This window comes from Danio aesculapii, chromosome 2, assembly GCF_903798145.1.
Source record: "Danio aesculapii chromosome 2, fDanAes4.1, whole genome shotgun sequence".
NCBI lineage: Eukaryota > Metazoa > Chordata > Actinopteri > Cypriniformes > Danionidae > Danio > Danio aesculapii.
In genome coordinates this window covers 57,498,600-57,518,599 of record NC_079436.1, presented here as the reverse complement: position 1 = coordinate 57,518,599, position 20,000 = coordinate 57,498,600, and the positions used below count along the sequence as shown (strand labels likewise).

Below are 20,000 nucleotides of genomic sequence, written 5' to 3'. Positions count from 1 at the left end.
TCACACACCACTAGGCCTATTTAACACTTTAAAAATGTTTTTTCCTTTTTGGCTCGTTTCCACTGACTGGTACGGTTTGGTTTGGTACGGGTCACCTTTATCAGGCTTGCGTTTCCACTAACAAGGATACCCTTTTGGTGGGCGTGGTGTATGACAGAAAGTTTCAGTCAACGTCATTCTCGCTGGAGGAAATGTCTACAGTAAAGCTGTACAGGTCTCTCACATATCATATGAGAAGCACTTCTCACAAAAGAGATGCTTCATACACATAAATACTTGTGTAGAAATGTTTATTAGTAACTTTTCTATGAACATGAGTTGATTATAACTGCAGATCAATGACAGTGCGAAACAGCCTACTGTAACGTCTGTAATTATATTAAATAACTAAATAAATGAACATATATAAACACATACAGCCCCTTACAGTCTCCGATATGTTACCGACTACAGAAGAACTACACACAGCAGACATTTCATCCTTATTTAGGTTCAAAACAACACAAAATATAGCCCACAGTCAGAGCAGACCTCTCATCTGTGTCTGTAATCTTCAGCAGCACATGTAGCCTCTGTTAGACAGTAATTCCATCATTCCTGGTTCATATTAGTCCAAAAGGTGAAGATAATAAGTTAGTTAATCATGGCATTTTGTTCATGTTTGCTGAATAATAATGTGCTCCTTTTTTTCCGGCTTCTCCTTTGTTTCTTCACGCTTCACTCTCGTGTTTGTCAGTGTCTGACAGGATCGGGTTTCAAAAGCACGTCAATAATCAAGCGCAGGTTATTATCATCAGCTCAAGAAGTTTGTTATTTCAGATATAATGTTAGACGCACGCGAGAGCTAGCAAGAAAGCGAAACCGCTCACGCCTCAGACTGGCTCGTAAAAAACTACGGGGCACAGGGTAAATCTGCTCTTCTTCTTGGATTTGTGGCTGTTCATCAAGACGACAACAAAGTTTGTTTGAGCCCAGATCGACCATGGCTCGCCATTATATGTATTTATAATTCCGCTATAATCTCTCGCTGTGTAATTCAAACATGGCGGGTTTTTTGTTTTCATTCTGGCTTGTTGCGTAAGCGAATGACGCCTCTCTGTAAACCAATAGCGTTCAGCTGCGCGTGTAGCTCCGCCTTTTGGTACCCTTTCTCGTGTTTGGTACCCTTTCGAAAGGGTGCCGAAAAAGTGGTACGGTACGGTTCGGTACGCTTTGTGACAGTGGAAACGGCCATAAAAGCGTACCAAACCGTACCGTACCGTACCACTGTGTGGAAACGAGCCATTTATCACTTATCGCTTTTTGTAAAGTGAATGCACAGTGAAAAACAAAGATAACATAATTCATAATTTATAATTGGTTTCTGAAACCACATAAAATTGCTAAAACATAAATAAAATATAACTGGAACGTAAAAACATAAAAAAAAGCTCATTTAAATGTAAATATTTACTATAATAGCATATTAAAAACACTAAAATAACACTGATTCTAGAAATATTTAATGTGGTTATTTTAATAAACTTGCAGAAAGACTAAAATAATGTGTTCTTGTAAAACATACTGTAAGAGTTTTTAATTTTCCTGATGATTTCAGGACAATATTAGGCAGAAGGTAAATATCTGAGTGCAGTTTTCAGATTTTTTCTGAACTATTTCACTTAATGAAAAATGAGAAGTATGGAAAGCAAAATTAGTTAGAGGTGACCAGTTTTAGATCTGAATATCCCCATTGTGAAATGTTACTTAACCAAGGGTTTACAAAGCTTGTGAAAGGCTTAATCATGAATTACTAAACGAGGGTGAGTAAGTCATTGTGACCCGTCAGGTGTCTGGATCTCTCTAAAGTCTCAGGATTACCGCGGTAAACACGTCACATGTGAAATGCCCTGTGGTTCAGCATTTTCAGTAGGCCTGCGTGATTTTGGGATAATCTGACAATCTATACATTTTTTTTACTGCAATATATTTTTAATATGTGTACAGTTTCACCAGATGGCTTAAGTAGCTGTATTTGGAAAGAAGTCATTAATGTTGATTAATTAGGATGATTTGTAGAGGAGTGAAAAATGCATTTAATATAATAAACAAATTAAAAGTAGGCTTGGGCGGTAATTATGACCAAAATTTAATTTCACGGTATGAGGAAGTTTATTTTTCCTGTAACGATGTCTTTCATGATATTCATTCATTTTCCTTTATATATCAGGGTAGAGGTGTGAACCTACACTGGTCTTACGGTTCGGTTGTGATTAACATGCCATCGATTCGGTTCAATTCGATATCTCAGTGCATCACGGTGCATTGACGATGCTTTCCACACACAATTTTATTTTTTCTTTACAGCAATTCTTGTATTAAAATGTACATATTTATATGTTTATACTATTTGTTATACAATTTTGTCCTTTACCACAGTCAGATATATAAACTGCACCTATAAAAACTCAAGTGCATGCACAGAACAACACAAGCATTTATAGCAAACAAACTAATATAAATATCCCGCTGGCTTTCTGAGCCTTTTGAGTTCGTTCTTACTCCCCTATGATTGGTCACGCGCTCAACAGAAAGGGCTGCGATTGGCTCTTGCGCTCTGCGTTCTTCACAGATGAGTGACACTGATAAACGGCAGCGGGGATCACAGCTAATCCATGATAGACATGGTGGAGAAAACTCTGCAGACACGTGCTTGTGTCTATATCCAGAAGTATCGCTGTAACAGCCGAGAGGAGAGGAAAAGGCACGCCAGAGAGAGAGAGAGAGAGAGAAAAAATAGAGTACTTTCATTTTCTCAGTCGCAGTGAAACAGGGGCTTCTGCTGAAAGTGAACACTGACCAGGCAAACACACACAGTGAGATTGTGCACAGTTTCTGCGTTTTTAAGTAGTTGGAGCATTGTAAACACTCACACTCGCCTCCCTCACCATAGTAAGCAACAGAGACGTGTGAGATAAATGACGTCAGTACATAAAAACCGGTTATAATAATGACTGAACCGATACTGAATTGTCCGCGTCTGCATCGCGGTGCACTGAAGAAACAATTTTGACACCCCTATATCAGGGGTCACCACAGTGGAATGAACCGCCAACTTATCCAGTATATATTTTACGTACACTCTCACATTCACACACACACACTCATACACTGCGGCCAATTTAGTTGATCAATTCCCCTATAGTGCATGTGTTTGGACTGTGGGCGAAACCGGAGCACTTGGAGGAAACCCACGCTAACACGGGGAGAACATGCAAACTCCACACAGAAACACCAACTGACCCAGCTGAGACTCGAAACGGCGACCTTCATGCTGTGGGGTCACAGTGCTGAGCCACCATGCCACCCTCAAAAAAAAAAAATCAATCTTTATTAAAAACTCTTGTGCTCAAACGCTTTAAGCTGGCGTGTAATGGTCACACAGGCATTAAAACGCATGAAGAAGAAACCTCCACTCTATGACCATTATTAGTTTAATGGTCATCAGTGATAAAATCTTTCAATGTTTTAATATTTTGATAAACATATATACTTTATAAAGTTATAGTTTGTATTAAAGTCTATCATTTTTGCATAAAAAAAACAAACAATTCTTTGGTGTTTGTATTGCACAGTATATAGAGGAAGGACAGTAAATCTGACATTATTCTCTCTTCTGGCTGCCGTTATCAATTTCACACTTTTTTTTTCCCCCTTGTTTTGAAAGTCTTGATGACACTATTATTTAGTTTTCCTTTTATTATTTCAGCAAATAAGGATTGTTAAAAAAAGTTGTACTCTCCCATTCAGTGCAGTATAAGTTACAACTATGAAGACTTCTGCTTCTGAGAAACACGCAAATGTGACAAGTTCCCATTGTGGTTAAGTTCTGCAGTGAGCATGGTGTTTTGATCTGTGGTTTCTGGTCATCTATAATCTCTACTCAACGTTGCAGATCTTGCGATGTGAGTATTACAAATGTGCACATTACAGTGTTGATGCTAAAACGATATGTTGTGCAGTGCTGGTTTTCACGGTTATTATTTTTCAGTGTGGCCTGTTCTGACCTGTTCATATGTACTGAATGTGTGTCAGCGTGAAGCACCTTTCACCCACAGAGCCTCTCGTTCCACAGCTGAGAATAGAGCACAGCTTTACTCCTGACCTGATAGTTTACATTTTAAAGGGCACCTATGGTAAAAAATCGACTTTTTAAGCTGTTTGGACAGACATATGTGCATGTATGGTGTATAGACCGTCATATTGGGGTGATATAAACACACCCAGTGTTTTTTTTTTCAATTTAACAACATAAAAAACGGTGGACCAATTGGAGCGGTTTTCAGATCGACTGCAACTTGACGTAGGAGTGCGATTTTTTTTTTTTTTTTTTTTTTTTTTTTTCGCCCACCAATATTGATTGACAGGCACATCATATCCTCAGTTTGTTGATTCACATCCGCCATTTTCAGCGTGAGTCGAAGCGATATCACTAGAGGAACATCCTAGCTCTATTTTTAGATGCAAGGCTCATTGGGCTCAACACAAGATCAATATTCTCCACATTATCGCTCTAATCGGAATTATTGGTTGTATCTTTAGGTAGGTTTGCAAACATGTGTACTTCTCATTGAGTCTACCTTATACTTCAGCCGTTTGCATTTCTCGCGATCACAGAAGCTCCCTGTGATCTTAACTAGGTGCTGCTGTACCTGACGCTGCGCAGTGCGTTTTATAATTCTAAACATAGGTTTCTATCAGGGTACACACAACAGCGGGACGATTCGGGACACTTCATGTTTCTGGTGCGCCACAGAGAGTGTCTGGTGTGCCGTGTCGCGGCTTCGAGCGACGCATCCGCTGCCTCAGTCAAAGTTAATTCAGTGTGCGTGGTTATTAGTCTCGGTGTACAAGCTCGGCACTTGAAACTAGCACACAGTTGGCTGTAAAACTGTACAAAGACACAAATGATTTTGTACTCTCTATTGGTCTGTGTCCAAGTCGTATATGTACGACTGATTGCTGATCCTCTCACTCCTGCTCCTTCTCTCAATCTTCTCTATCTGAATTGTGTTTTAAACTGAACCTAAACTGGCACACTCAGAAGAACCATAATATTAATATTAAATCTTTAAAAAGAGGTCAACTATGTGCCCTTTAAAGCTCACCTACCTCATTGGAAATATGTGCCCAGGGCTACATTTTTGAGAACTATCATATATGTACCCTGGTCTAGGGGTGCATGATACTGGAAAAAACTGACATTGCGATATTTCGTTTTTTCTGCAATGTTTATTGCAATATGAACATAATATCCCAAGTTTATTGGAAAAATAGATCCTAATTTTACATCAAATGGGGACAGTTTGTAAGGGAGTGCATTTGCATAAAATGTATAAAATTATACAAAGAAATTGACAAAATAAATTTTGCACAAATATAAAAAAGGAACAGAAATTCAATAATCACATGTAAAATAATACGCATAGTCTTCATTGTATAAGTAAACGAAATAATTTTGGCAAACTTTATATTATCTTGTTCCCAAATTTGCTTTATATCTTACAGTTACTGGCCTTAAAAAGCATAAAAATAAAAATCTTTCACACTATTATATTAAAGTTAAAATTGCCAATGGCTCCAAAAATCCTGCGATGTGACTATTGCGATATCGATGCTGAAACATTTTCTTGCAGTTTTTGTATTCACAAATCCATCACAGGCGCTGTGTACATTTTTCACAATCGCACATATCTAATAATATAATTGCAAATTATTTTTATTTATGTGTTTGTACAGATATTGCGATTTGTAATTCGATTTGTGAAGTCAAGATTAAGCTCAATATTGTAGTTTACACACTTTAAATAAAAGTAATTAGAATAGATTAGATTCAACTTTATTGTCATTACTCATGTACAAGTACAAGGCAACGAAATGCAGTTTAGGTCTAACCAGCAGTGCAATAGCAGCAAGTGCAGGATACAGGTATAAGTTATAAAGTGCAGTTATAGAAAAACTATGGTGATATTTACAGATGGATGTACTGTCAACATTATATACAGATTGTATTAGCTATGAACAGATTTACAATAAATGAATATATGTACAGGATACTATTAATAGCAGAAGTGTGCTGATAGATAAACATAATTACAAATGTCCATGTGCTGTGGGTATGTACAGTTCAGATAAGTGAATCAGTGCAATGAATATGTGCAAACTTTAAATGTGCAAATGTTAAATAGTGCAGTGATTGTGAGGAGTATAAGTCAGAGGAGTGTGGGGGTATAAGCGCCTGAAAGAAGGCAGGAGAGAAAACAGTCTGTGAGCAGGGTGAGAGGAGTCCCTAAGAATACTGCGTGCTCGGCGCATACAGCGTTTCTTCTGGATAAGTAGATAAGATGAGTAATACAACATTCATTGACATAAGTGTGTGTGTATTAGGATTGAGCGATTTAAATCACATGCGATTGTTGTGCACATTTGTCTTGCAAAGCATTTTAGTATTGCAATGTCAATATTTTTAACAGTAGTTTTTTATGTTTGTTTTTTTTATCTAATATTAATCTGATATTTAAAAAAATCATTGTCAATACATTGTATACATTGTATTGATTAAAGTATCCAAATTGTTAAATTATTTTACATATATATATATATATATATATATATATATATATATATATATATATATATATATATATATATATATATATATATATATATATATATATATATATATATATATACATACATACATACATACATACATACATACATACATACATACATACATACATACATACATACATACATACATACATACATACATACATACATACATACATACATACATACACACACACACGAGCGCAATATTACACAACATTACGGGGATGCAGACAGAAACGCGGACAACAGCATTTTATTTAGAAATTTTTTACAGTTTTATGTTGGATCTGTAATAGTTTTTGAAAAGTGTTTTATATTTTATTAATATGTATTTTATTACTACACAATTTTAATCAAACATTTGCCCTAAAGTTGTAAATAAAGTGATAAATATGATCGCATTTGAATGAGCAGATACTATATAATGTAAAAATGAAATGATTCATTACCTGTGGTCAACGGATATAAACTATGAATTGATTGAATTTGCAGAAACGGTGCTTTATTGTGATGTATCGTTATTAGGATAGGAGATGACCTATATCGTGATATCAGTTTATTGTCATATCGCCCAGCCATTAATAGAATAAATGATGTTTAGATTATATTCAGAAAACTATTTAAGGTTGTCTGCTATGTTGAGTAATGTTGCTTAGGCCTTGTTCATATCACCGTCTGTCAGGACCTTGAATTATTCAGCATTTGTGCTATTATTAGAGCTCCATCTGTGTGACCCTTTCAGATGTTATTTGATCCGGCCAGATTCACACGTTAGACATCAGCTCCTCTGGCCTGCTACTGCCAGTCAAGTGGATCGCTCCCAAGTCATGCGCCTTTTGGAAATGACAAACTGACACCCTAAGTGCTATGATTATCAGCAATCTCGCTGTTGCAGATCGCCAATGGACTACAAGGTCCAGTCATGCACCACACACACACACACACCGGTTCCTGATCCTGACTGATTGCATACACACAGCCGGAGGATTGTCAGAGCCTGATTACATGGACTATTTATACAGCACGCACACACATCAGTGCTGAGTCTTGTTTAGCTATTTAGTTAACATTACGACGTGCTTTCCTTGCCTTATCCTGCAGTGTACCGATCTTTGTTTGTTTGTTTGTTTACGTTGCCTGCTACCTGTTATCCGACCATGACTCTGGATTCTCTGTGTACATCTGTTTGCCGCTGTGTTGACTGTTGCTTGGCTGACCACCTCTGCGTAATAAACCTGCTTTTGGATCCGCACATCCTGTCAGCGTCTCCCTTGTGACACCAAGCTTATTGGCATTGCTTCCAAGGCGCACACTCAGCAGCCACATTTTAATAAAACTATATCGCTTCATACCAAAAAGTTATACCAAACTTTTTAATGATTTGGTGTTCAGTTAATAAATACAGATACTGATTTTATCGCCCAGCCCTGTAAGAAAGATTAATGAATGTAATTTATTAATACTACTACTACTACTACTACTACTAATAATAATAATAATAATAAATATATATTGCTCAATTGCTCATAAGTTTGTGGAAGCTAATACATTATCTATTATTTACAGACTTTTTGATTATTTTTAATATTTATTTTTTAATTGTGTCTGAAGTTTTACTGTTGAGTTGTGATTTTCAGTATTGAATTGTTCAGTGATGAGTAAGTCCAAATATTTTTTTATATCAGCTTAAATTAATTGCTTATGTAATTATGATAAATTGTAAAGTGTAATAATGATGAACAGGGTGTTAAATTAACACACAATAATACACAAAAGGCAAAAAATTATCCTGAAAACCTTTTTTTTTTCTTTTTCTTTAATCAGAATGTTTCTTGTTGTCAGTTTAGGGTGAATTAAATTCTTCTAGAAATTGTCTAAAAAGCATAAACAAGGTATAAAATTTTCTGGGTATAAAACAAGCCTGTGCTTTTTTGGCATGGTTATATTAGGCTTGGACTGGTATAAGATTCCGACGGTATGATAATCTTGGATAAAAATACCATGGTAGCGCGGCGTTTACTGCTCTAAAACATGTTCTTTTTGAAATGTCTGGGTAAAAAAACAACCACTTTCCCCATTTGTTACAGTCATATGTGTATGCCTGTATGTTTTGCTTGTGTGTTCTCTCTCTCTCTCTCTTTCTCTCTCGCTCCCTCCCTCCCTCTCTCTCTGTGCCAATTCTCAGGTACGCCCATTCCAGTATCCTATTCGTCCGTGAAGATGTCAATCTCTATTCCACCCTGTGACGTCATCAGCTACCAATCAGGATAGGGGCTCAAAGTTTAAAGGGACGCGAGCGGGGAAGCTCGTTCTGCTTTTGCTCTCTTTGCTTGCTTTTGTGTGTGTTTTGGCTTGTTGTTATGTGCTGTGATATTGATGTTAATGTAGAGTTTTGATTTTGGTCTTGTTCTTGTGTTGATCGCTGTTACCGTCTTGTATGTGGCAATCCCCTGATCTCTGGCGTCAGCCTTCCCCTGGGATTCGAGGAGTTTAGATAACTCCACTGTCTAAACACACTAGTTTAGAAGTGAGCGCCACCCGCTGTAAGTTTTCTCCGTATTTTTGGTTAGAGTAGATTTAGTTATAGCGTGAAAACGCTGAAGATGTTGTGTTGTGTGTTTTCTATTAGATAGTTTAGAGGGTTATATTAGCTAGATTTGGATGTTTTGTTATATTGCTTTCATTCATTTGGCGCCACTTAATTCTCGTTTCCCCATCCATAATATACGTTGATTTATTCTCTTTTGTGTGTGATCTTGTAAATAATACTTTTATCTTTTCTGTTTGACTTCTTTCACTATTGTAAATAAATTCAACTATTTTTGGCAGTATTTTGGTGGTTGTGTTGAAATTTTGCCACCAACTCGCCACAAATTTTAACCACATTAAATGTTACCTCTTGAACCCTAGAGCAAAACATTAAAGTCTTAACACCATTGAACACAAGATATTTCATTTTGTAAAATATTTTGGAGCAGTAAACATGTCAGGCTAAATAATTCAAATAAATCTTTGACTTCTGCTGTCTTCATTAGTTTCAAAAACACCAATAACTCAACAAATTAAAAAGGCATCATTGAATAATGGATATCTTTTTTTCCTTTGGATATAAAGTAAAGCCACTGCTCTCTTCAGCTGTAAAGCATGTTTGGATGTTGATTTGTTTTTCAGATGTTGTTGAATTGTGGGCTGACCAGTAGCTCTTGATGCGGAGGCTCCTTCTCTGTTGGAGATGCTGTTGCCTTAAAAAACTAACTAAAAATATTTGTTAAAAACCACATAAAAAAAATCCTACATATATCGTATGACTGGTATAACGCAAAATTTTTGCAGCTTTAAAAGCTCTACACGATAAACCTTGAAACCGTTTTTCATCCCATGCCTAGCTTATGTATGGTGTGACAATCTTTCTCTCCTGTGTTTGCAGGTGTGATTTGCGTGTTGGCCGGTGAGCCCCCCTGTGTGCTGTGTGTATGAATGGATCAGGTTGGCATGGGTAATGCGGTTCAGGAACGCCAGGGGGCACTGACACAGGGAGAAGTGCTGCCCCGTCCCGCCGCCAGCCAATCAGAGGTGAGAACTCAAATTCCAAGCATTCATTCATTTTCCTTCGGCTTAATCCCTTTATTTATCAGGGGTCGCCACAGCGGAATAAACTGCAAACTATTCCAGCTGCAACCCAGTACTGGGAAACACCCATATACTCTCGAATTCACACACACACACACTCATACGCTAAGGCCAATTTAGTTCATCAAATCCCCTATAGCACATGTGTTTGGACTGTGGAGGAAACTGGAGCAAACCCATGCCAACATGGAGAGAACATGCAAACTCCACACATGACCCAGCCGGGACTCGAACCAGAAACCTTCTTGCTGTGAGGTAACAAACACTTGTGAATCACAAAATACAGCAAACTGTTAATTAACAGATCTTTTTTGTACAGTTTAGTTCCATGAGAGTACTTTAAATTAGTTTATTGAGTTATTTCAACAATTGCACTGTGCTGCTGTCAAATAATGGCATGAATGAAAAAAAAACCTGAGAAATTCTTCGTTTAAAAATCTTAAATTTAAGTCTTGCACATATAATGCGCATTTAACCAATTTTACAGGTACTGCATTACCTATATACCTGTGGACCAAGTACTTTGAACACAACTTTCTAATTTTTTTTGTTAAATTACTCTGACATTTTTAATGCAAATATTAAGTGTGAGTGAAATGTTGAATACAGTAAGCGCTACATATGCTGGGGTATGAGTTACATTTACATTTAGTCATTTAGCAGACGCTTTTATTCAAGGCGACTTACAAATGAGGACAAGGAAGCAATTTACACAACTATAAGAGCAGCAGTGAACAAGTGCTATAGACAAGTTTCAGGTGTGTAAAGTCTAAGAAGCAAAGCATTAGTAATGTAAGTTGTTTTTGAGAGAGAGAGAGTACAGTTAGTGGTATAGCCAGAGAGGCAGTTATAGATTAGGAAGGAAAGTGGAGACTAAACAGTTGAGTTTTTAGTGGTTTCTTGAAGACAGCAAGTGACTCTGCTGTTCTGATGTAGTTAGGGAGTTCATTCCACCAACTGGGCAGATTGAATGTGAGAGTTCGGGAAAGTGATTTCTTCCCTCTTAGGGATGGAACCACGAGGCGACGTTCATTCACAGAACGCAAGTTTCTGGAGGGCACATATATCTGCAGAAGTGAGAGCAGATAAGAAGGAGCAAAGCCAGAGGTCGCTTTGTAAGCAAACATCAGAGCTTTGAATTTGATGCGAGCAGCAACTGGCAGCCAGTGCAAACGGGTGAGTAGCGGAGTGACATGTGCTCTTTTGGGTTCATCAAAGACCACTCGTGCTGCTGCGTTCTGAAGCAGCTGAAGAGGTTTGATAGAATTAGCTGGAAGCCCGGCTAGTAGAGAGTTGCAATAGTCCAGTTTGGAGAGAACAAGAGCTTGAACAATGAGTTGAGCTGTATGTTCAGATAGGAAGGGTCGGACCTTTCTGATGTTATAGAGTGCGAATCTGCAAGATCGAGCAGTTCTAGAAATGTGCTCAGAGAAGTTCAGTTGGTCATCAATCGTTACTCCAAGGCTTTTTAGCATTTTGGATGCAGTAATGGTTGCCCCATCCATCTGGATTGAAAAGTTATGGTGAAGAGTCGGGTTGGCAGAAACTTCAAGCATTTCCGTTTTCATGAGGTTAAGCTGAAGATGATGATCTTTCATCCTGTGTGAGATGTCTGACAGGCAGGCTGAGATGCGAGCTGGAACCGAGGGATCATCAGGGTGAAAAGAGAGGTATAGCTGGGTATCATCAGCATAGCAGTGGTAGGAAAATCTATGTTTCTGGATGACTGGTCCACAAAGGCTAGTTACAAAGGCTACGTTCACACTGCAGCCAAATGTGGCCCGAATCAGATTTTTTCCCCTCATATGACTCGGGTGATGACAGTGTGAACAGCCCAAACCGCATGGAATCTGGTCAGATCTGTGCCACTTTCATATGTAGTCTTAAATCAGACACAGATCTGATGTTCTGCAATGCGACCGCAGTGTGAACGGTTATGTCGGATTTCATGTGACTTTTACATAATCTTCGAGCGACATGCGTCATCATTCTGTGCTGCAGACATCCTCTACTCCTCAGCAGCACAGTAGAATAGCACACAGGGCGATTACTGGACCACAGAGAGTGGGTTGTTCATGTTGAAAATGATTTTGAAGGTAAAACTGGTGCTGGTTAACTAATCTGGTTAACGATTGAGGCACGGGTTGATCGCGAAGCTGAAGTGTCGTGGGTGTTGCGGATAGGGGATCCGTGTGCAAAGGAGGGGGAACTTTCTCTCTAAGAGAAAAAAAGGGCAGGTGCTCGAGCACCCAAACCCCCCTGCTGAACGCGTCTGCTGTTTATAACGAAGTAAAATGAAATAACTATGCAAACGGAGATAAACCAACTCCACCTTCACAGTTCAGTCTGCAGCTGCTCATTAACCCTTGATGAGTTCACTACACCGCTGGTCAGAGCGCCACACACCGCGGTTGTCATAAATCACAAATGATCAGTGTTTTTAATCACAGGAGACTTATTTTAGCTCTCAAATGGCGAAATACACATTAGTAGTAGCAGAATAACCCTTTACAGTTGATGAAATACACCACGGCTGCCTGTGAAAAGAGTAATAATCATAAGCATGATCTGATAACGTGCTTACTTCATACAGTAAACACATTGTGTGCATAATTAGACATTGTGTGCTGTCCGTATCTACTTTTGCGCATGCGGGTCAGTTTAGGAACAGGATCTGTTCACACTGCAAATCTGATATTGGCCACATTTATAAGAGCAGTGTGAACAGCCATCAGATCTGAGCAAAAATCAGATTTGAGCACTAAGCCTCGCAGCTTGAACGTAGCCAAAGATGCTTGATATAAAATGAATGCTGCTTTAAAATATCATTGAAAGAGCTTGAATCTGGTGTCTGTGGGGAACCCTGGACTCCACTGTCTCCATATCTGTGCACATTGTTAGTGTAAGGAATGCAGATGTTAAAACCGGTTTGTGGGGCATTTCAGGCTGGCCTTTAGTCATGCAGGAACAGGAAGAACACAAGATTAGTGTTTGGAAAGAGGCGCAGTGTTTACAGTCTAAAGGAAGTCAGGCTATCAGTGGATTACTCAGAGGTCAGATTAACACTGTGACGCCTGACGAATTAAAAATCTTTATTTTAATCTAAAGGTTTATTAGACATTCAGACAAAAAAAAGAGTTCATGTGTGTCATATTTAATGGCATTTATGGCTTATATAGTACAAAGTACTGAAAATATGGGGATAAATAGAAAACTCACTTTTATTGATAAATCCAAACCGAACACAAATAATATTGTCCTTCAAGATTATACTTAAATAAAGTCTAATACAGTGACAAATGTCTTTGCTCTGTTGTTAAACATCACAAACATCAATCATCTATTCTTATTCATTAATTAATTAATTCATTCATTCATTTTCCTTTGGCTTAGTCCCTTTATTCATCAGGGGTCGCCACAGCAGAATGAACCGCCAATTATTCCAGCATATGTTTTAGACAGCGGTTGTCTTTCCAGCTGCAACACAGTACTGGAAAACACCCATGCACTCTTGCATTCACACACATACACTATGTCCAATTTAGTTAATCAATTCCCCTATAGCGCATGTGTTTGGACTGTGGAGGAAACCCACTTCAACATGGAGAGAACATGCAAACACCACACAGAAAGACCCAGCCGGGACTCAAACCAGCGAATTTCTTCCTGTGAGGCGAAAGTGCTAACCACTGAGCCACCATGGCGCCCATCTATCCATATGTCTTAAGATATTTAATGCTTCCTTTTGTGATCATAGCTTAGAGTTTTAAAAACATCTAATGCAATAAATAAATAAATAAAATAATTTTAAATATAGAATAATGAATTTAAATGTTTATAAAAGATGTATTTATAATCAAATAAGCCTTCAATCCAGTAAGTGTTTATATTAAAATATTACTAACACTATAAAACTTACTTACTTATTCCACACTATGGTGCTACAGTGGTTAGCACTGTCGCCTCACAGCAAGAAGGTCACTGGTTCGAGGTTTCCCCCTCAGTCCAAAGCAATAAAATGAACAACAAATAACTCTGCCTTAACAATCATTATATTTTTGAGTATTTTTTTCCTGCTATTAACTCATTATCTTAATTTCATGCCTCCCACAATATAAAAACACTCTGAAATTGGCTTTTTAACCAATCAGAGCAAAGCTGGTTTATAGAGGGAGGGGCTTACAGACGATTGCATATTGTGATAAAATTACAGTGCTTTCTTACCTTAGATCCATGTAAACCTGTTGTAGGAGACTCCAACGCAGTATTAGGACACTTTAATATACCATATGACCTGCTCTTTAACATATAAAAGGACAGATTGGCTTTTTTGTCAGTGGTAAATATGTGACCTGCTGGTCTGTTTGCTTTACAGTCATGAGTTCAGTTTTTCCTCTGTGATTTTTATTTTTTTTTTCCCATCAGATATCTGTTTCTCTTCTCATCTCTGCTTCTGATCTCAGTGTTTTCTTTAATCCTTTACACACTGTGCTTTAATTTTTATTTTATATTATTATTTTTTTTTTATACTTCGTTTTTATTGATTATTTTTAGAAACATATAACCAGTGAAAACAAAACAAACAAAAAAATTACATTAAAATAAATAAATATATAAAAAATATATACATACATACATACATACATATATACATACATACATACATACATACATACATGCATACAAATATAAAAGTAACCTCGTCAAGGAAATAAATAAACAAATAAAATCAAATTAAAGGTGATTATGTAAATGTTAAATTATGGATAATTATGTTGTCGTTGTGGAGAAAGCCAGCCATTTACTCCATTTCTTTTCAAAGATCTCTTTTTGTAATCGTAGTGCGTGTTTCATTTTAAATAGATCTTAAAGTTTGGAATCATTCCATTCTGCCATCTTATATAATTGTACAATTTGAAGAGCTTCCTAAATCTACCCATTGTTTAAATCTATTATCCATAGTCGCAGGTTTCAAATCTGGGTCATGCACCACCCAATTTTCCATTTGAATATGTTTTTCCAAATGAAGTTCCTTTACCACTGTAAACCAAGCTTTTAAATTTAACTGTGTCAGTGGGTTAAGGTACTGGATCTTCATCTGGAAATTAGTTTTTTTTTTTACCTATTAATGCTTGAATTGGTATTTCCTGGGTTTCACTTTCTATTTCCTCCCATCTTGTCTCACTTTAATGTTTAACACTGTCACACTTCTGTCTTCTGATTGGTCGGTTAATTTCCACAGGTCATGGAATTTCTGGAATATCATTACATTTTTAGATTTATATATATTATTTTGTCCAGGTCATGGAATGTCTGGGATTTTTATTTTTATTTAATTAATTTTAAATGTTGCTTTGCATTTATAAAAACTACAATATTTTCCATTTTTTTATTGTGTTATAATTCTTTATTTTTTATTTTAAGTGGAGCCAGTATTAGGTGGTAGGTCTGTGCGATATTGGCAAAAGACACCTATCACGATTTTCTTGAACAATATTGCAATTTTGATTTTAATCACGATTTTTTCACTCACAGACATTTTTACAGTAGGAATCTGAAACATTATTTCCAAAGAAAAACAATTAGATCTTTATTAAAGTCCTGTAACGAGTCTCTGAAAGACAGAACAAAACCTAGTAAAGGTGTAAAACAATTGTCTCTAGAACAGACCTGTGGCAAAACAAATAAATAGACTACTGTGTGTGTGTGTGTGTGCGCGCCGTCAAACTCGATATGCAAGTGCACCGCGAGTCACAAGAATGGAGCGATCAGCCGCATACTTTGTCTGTATAAAATATACACGTGTCGTTAGACTAATTACCTCAGACAAGCACAGGACACCCAGTGCTTTTTAATTTTCTCCATAAATAAAACTTGTATCAGAGCTGCAGCAATGTTTTGTTAGTTTGGTCATCCTCTGAGAAAAGGGTTGATGGTCGCCTAGTAATGGCAAACAACACAGCACATTAACAATACGCTCACACTTTCCATGCTTTTAGATATGTGTCGCGATATGTGACTGACAGGTCTTACAAATTACCTAGTTTACAGATGATGGAAATACATCAGCTTTCCAAAGTATTACAGATTTAGTGATTTAGAAATTGCGCAATTTTGATACCATATTAATTAAGCGTACAGCCCTATTAGGTGGCATGAATGGTCACTGAGCGAATAAAACGTATAGCTATAATTAGGTTGTGAACAAATTACTGCTACGTTTTGACATTTTTTTTTAATCTCCTCTCTGCAACCGATATTTAGTCAGGTGTTTAAAGTCGTAAACTGCTTGTGTCTTAATGTTGTATTAATATTATAAGAACATAAGAAGACTATCGAATTAAAAAAGACAATCCAATCTAATTTCCATCTTTGTTTTGGGCTCTTGGGTCATGGAAAATCAGCTTTTTAGTCAGGGAAAGTCAGTGAATGTCAGGGAATTTTACATTTGGCTTCAATTGGGAACCCTGATGCTATTAGAATGAAAATGTATGCCCTTACTGTTGTTTTTATAGGAACAATAATAACCTTCAGTGTTATGTGAATATATACTGAAACTACAGCCTTTTTCAAACACTGTATCCACACTATGACCATATTAATAATCAAGTGTTAAAATACAGCTGTCATTTATTTTTAAATCAATGCTTTTGAAGACGTGTGGGATGAATTCAAGCTCTCAAAATACTTAGACAATGCTACCAGAACCAGTTTCTATTTCAGTTAGATATTATTATAACTGTTATGATGATAATCGTTGCATGAGGATGTTGTTTTTATATGCATGTGGGTTGCTGATTGGTCTGTTTACAGTAAACTCACAGTCATTTTAATGGTTAAGGGGCATTCTGTTGTGCTGTATATATTTATTAGGGCTGTAGATTTAAAGGGCACCTATGATGAAAATCATCTTTTGGAAGCTGTTTGGACAGAACTGTGTGTAGGTATAGTGCGTCCACAGTCATATTAGAGTGATAGAAACACAATAAGTCTCTTTTTTTATTTCCTGACATTAAAATAGGACCCATATCCCTCCCATTCTGAGGCCGACCGCAACGTGACATAGGAGTGCAGTTTCCCCGCCCATCGAACTGATTGACAATCACGTATAAACGAGTCTCTGTAGTAACTCGTATGATCATATCAACAAGACAGGACATGCGCAAAGCAGCTGGGATTAAAAGATCTGTTCAGCTCTCTGTGATCATCATCAAATGTGATCAAGAATGCATTTTACAAATGTAAAAGTTTTTAAAACAGTGCATGTTTGTATTGAATTACAGCAATTTTTACTGTCTTTATCACCACAGCCGCATAGTGTCAGGACAATTATAAAGGAAGACGCTTCAATTCCAGTTTGTGGACGTTAAATCAGGTTTATTTTGAATATTAACTTAACGGATATCCCTACAGCAGTGGATATTAACCTGTATCCTGTCACATTTGCCGTGCAAAAACAGTGCAAAGTTAGTTGTCTGTGTGTGTAGTTGTGTGTATGAACTTTGTAATGACATTGTGTGTGACTCGTTGCAACTCCACATCAAATAATCATTGGGAAAGTTCTTACTGTAGTATTTCTCACAAACGTTACGTGAGATCTGCTTCCTTCATGTCTGTCTGTTATCTGACGCAGCCGAGGCGGAGATTGAGGCACACTCTGACAGACACGTGGGAACGGTGCGCGGGGAGAACTAATATTAAAGGCACAGGCCACAAAAACAGCTACAAGATGCTCTGAGCTGAAAACTACAAACTTCAGACAGCGATAATAAATAATCTGGTGGGTGTTTTGAGCTGAAACTTTACAGACACATTCTGGAGACACAAAAGACTTATATTAAATCTGGAAAAAGGGGTAAAATATGTGCCCTTTAATTACATTTAACCATGGTTATTGTGAATTATTGTAGCATTAATATTTCTTAGTTTGTGTATATTTAGTTATGTTTTTAATTATTATTATTATTATTATTTTAATGAAATACAGCAAAAATAACATTTTTATTGTTATTTATTATTTGTTTTTACATAGAAATGTTTACTTTTTTGTATTAATAATGCTAATATTCAACAATTATAGGACAAAATTTAGAGGCCTCTAGAAAATATTTAGTTTGTGTGTATTTTTATTATCATTTTAGTTTTTAGTTGTGTGTTTCAGGAAATTATTAATATTTTCTTAAATCTATAAATGTCTGATTAAAAAGAAAAGGAAAAAAAGAATTACAAATGAATATAAAGCTTGTAAGTTTTTTCCCTAACACGTTAATAAGGTTGAATATCTATTGTAAATTCGAAGATACTGATATTTAAAAAAATGCTTTCGCTTTGTTTTTGTTTTATAAATGCCATTTTAATCCACAAATTTCATTAGAAAAAAAGAAAAAATATATATATTATTTATAAATATTATTATTTATTTATGTATTTATTTATTTATTTTCTGTTTTCTAAATCGTGCCGATCTCCTGTGGCATGTGGAAATCATTTTTAATCGTTTCTGTCAGCCGCAGGATCATGTTGAACATTGTTTTGCTTCATTCTTTTCTAATGAATAAGACTCACTGCGCATTCCCTCTTGATTCTTATTCAAACAAACAGAAGAACAGTCTCTACTCTTTCAGCATGCCGGAACCGGTTTATTGAAATCATCTCAGCCCAATGTTTTTTTGTATATTCATTCAGCTCATGGGTTTATGGGTGGAAACAGATTAGAAGTGTGAATATAAACCTGTTCTGCTTTATAAAGATTAAAAGGAAGTCTGAGTCCTTCCTAGAAACACAGTATGTGCTCCTGCCTGGACATGTTTAAACATAATTTTCATTCAAGTTTATTTGTATTGTGCTTTTCACTATAATTTCCGTTCCAAAGCAGCTTTACAAAAAGGTGCATGTTATCATTATATTACAGTCAAAATTTGAAAGCTAAGTTGAGTTGCGTATAGGTTGGTGTTACTTTTTTAGGCTCGTTTAAAAACAAAATACATAAATATTACAGTAATTTTTTAACCCATACTAGAGTAAACTGTTTTTATGTATATTTAACCCAGCTCACTGACAAAACTCTCTGCTCGTGCACAAAACTTCATGCACGCCCCCACAAATATACGCTGCTCAAGCCCAGATTTTCTTGTGCGCTCTCAAATAAACGCTGCTGTTTAGCGTGTTTATGTAGTGAGTATGTCTCCAACATTTATTAGATTGGCTAGGAATATTTATGAAAGTCTCTAACAGACCTACAGAGAGGCATTAATGAAGTAAAGTGAAACGGCTATAAACTCCAGCAAGATCAAGTCTTTGTTTGTTGTATGCAGAGCCATATAAATAAATATAATTATGGAAACCGTGTTCATCTTAACTGAAAGCTATGCATCGTGTTTGCTGGCCTCACGCATCACACACCTGACAGTCAGTCAGTCAGCATGTCACCTTAAAGGGTTACACAAATAATGCACAGCACTACTACGGGTACAGAAAAGTACACGCTGTTATAATTCACTTACCTTTTAATACGTTTTGGTGCAATTATAACTAATTCATAAAAATGTTTGAATGTTTTGAATGAGAAGCTGTAATGTAGCCATGGTGGTATGAATTGTGGTGTGGCGCCCCGCCATAAAAGAATGAATGTAGCGGAAACCTTGTACTTGCCTCATTTATTTACCTTTATCTTTGAGTCTGAATTATTTATCTATCCATCTAAAATCTGTTGTTGT

The 20,000-nt window shown here is 36.6% G+C and overlaps 1 protein-coding gene and 1 pseudogene across 1 annotated transcript in view; both read left to right on the top strand.

The window, feature by feature from the left end:
- Nucleotides 1-10,106, top strand: part of LOC130238818 (armadillo repeat-containing protein 6-like) — a 38,874-nt pseudogene extending 28,768 nt beyond the window's left edge.
- slc25a42 (solute carrier family 25 member 42) overlaps nucleotides 1-20,000 on the top strand; it is a 31,446-nt gene that overhangs the window by 1,990 nt on the left and 9,456 nt on the right. Inside the window, exon 2 of the mRNA XM_056446383.1 lies at nucleotides 10,082-10,227. Coding sequence (XP_056302358.1) covers nucleotides 10,132-10,227 — 96 coding nt within the window. The 5' untranslated portion in view covers nucleotides 10,082-10,131. The remainder of the gene's footprint in view (nucleotides 1-10,081; nucleotides 10,228-20,000) is intronic.